The sequence below is a fragment of the Lupinus angustifolius genome, chromosome LG20 (assembly GCF_001865875.1).
Source record: "Lupinus angustifolius cultivar Tanjil chromosome LG20, LupAngTanjil_v1.0, whole genome shotgun sequence".
Classification (NCBI taxonomy): Eukaryota; Viridiplantae; Streptophyta; class Magnoliopsida; order Fabales; family Fabaceae; genus Lupinus; species Lupinus angustifolius.
Window position 1 is genome coordinate 8893999 of NC_032028.1, and position 1006 is coordinate 8895004.

Consider the following 1006-nt stretch of genomic DNA (forward strand, 5'->3'; position numbering starts at 1 on the left):
GTAAGCAACAAGGCTTTGGAGAGACTGTCAAACACCGAGACATCCTATCTGCTGGATATCTCAAACTAGAGGAACGTTTGATTCATTATTTTTTGAGCTATGTCATAATACCAAAATTTTCAAATCATTCTCAAATAAGTGACATAGAACTCCAATTGATGTATGCCATAAAGTTTAACATCAAAATCAATTGGCCAATGATGATAATGAGACAAATGTGGACCGTTAGAGGTACTTTAAGCCCTTTGCCATATGCGATCTTTATAACCAAAATTCTTCAGCATTTCGGAGTTTCTGTGACCGGTGAAACAAAGATGCCTCCGAATATTCGAGAAAGCCACATTGATGTGGATGTGATCCACAAAATGGGTTTTACCAAAGACCTTCGAACCCGCACTTATACTCATAGAACCGACAAGCCGACTACTGATGCTGAACCATCTGAACCTGAAGCTCCTAACCCTTCACAACCATCTGAGTTTCATGCTCAATCGTCCTCATCTGCTGCCATGCCCTCAAACCAAATAATTATGGATGAGTTGATTTCTCTCCGAGGCTACATCACTAACATGATGGATGCTCTCGACTCTCAGAATCAACAAATCCGATATGAACTTCATTGCCTCTCCTCTAGGATGGACCACATGGATATAGATGAAGATAACTCGGAGCCTGAATCTTTGTATATCTATTAGGATTTTCTGGTTATTCTACTTTAAAATCTCGGACAAATTGTTACTTAGTTGTTGTTTGTTTTTTAGTTATTGCTGCATATTTCTGGACAAATTACATATGATGTTTTATGCTTTATTATTCCATTTCTGATATTTTGATTGAAACATCTTATCTAGTTACTACATTAATTTTTATATCTATTGTGATATACATCATGTATGTTATATATGCTATATATCTTGTGCTAAACTCTTGGATTTTCTATGTTTTGATGAAGTCAAAAGGGGGAGAAAAGTTGGGAGAACAGTATTTTCCATAAAATTATTCCAGG

The 1006-nt window shown here is 36.3% G+C and overlaps 1 protein-coding gene across 1 annotated transcript in view; it reads left to right on the plus strand.

Annotated features, from left to right (window-relative positions):
• Positions 315-1006, plus strand: part of LOC109335472 (uncharacterized mitochondrial protein AtMg00810-like) — a 2346-nt gene continuing 1654 nt past the window's right edge. The window contains exon 1 of the mRNA XM_019571606.1: positions 315-478. Coding sequence (XP_019427151.1) covers positions 315-478 — 164 coding nt within the window. The remainder of the gene's footprint in view (positions 479-1006) is intronic.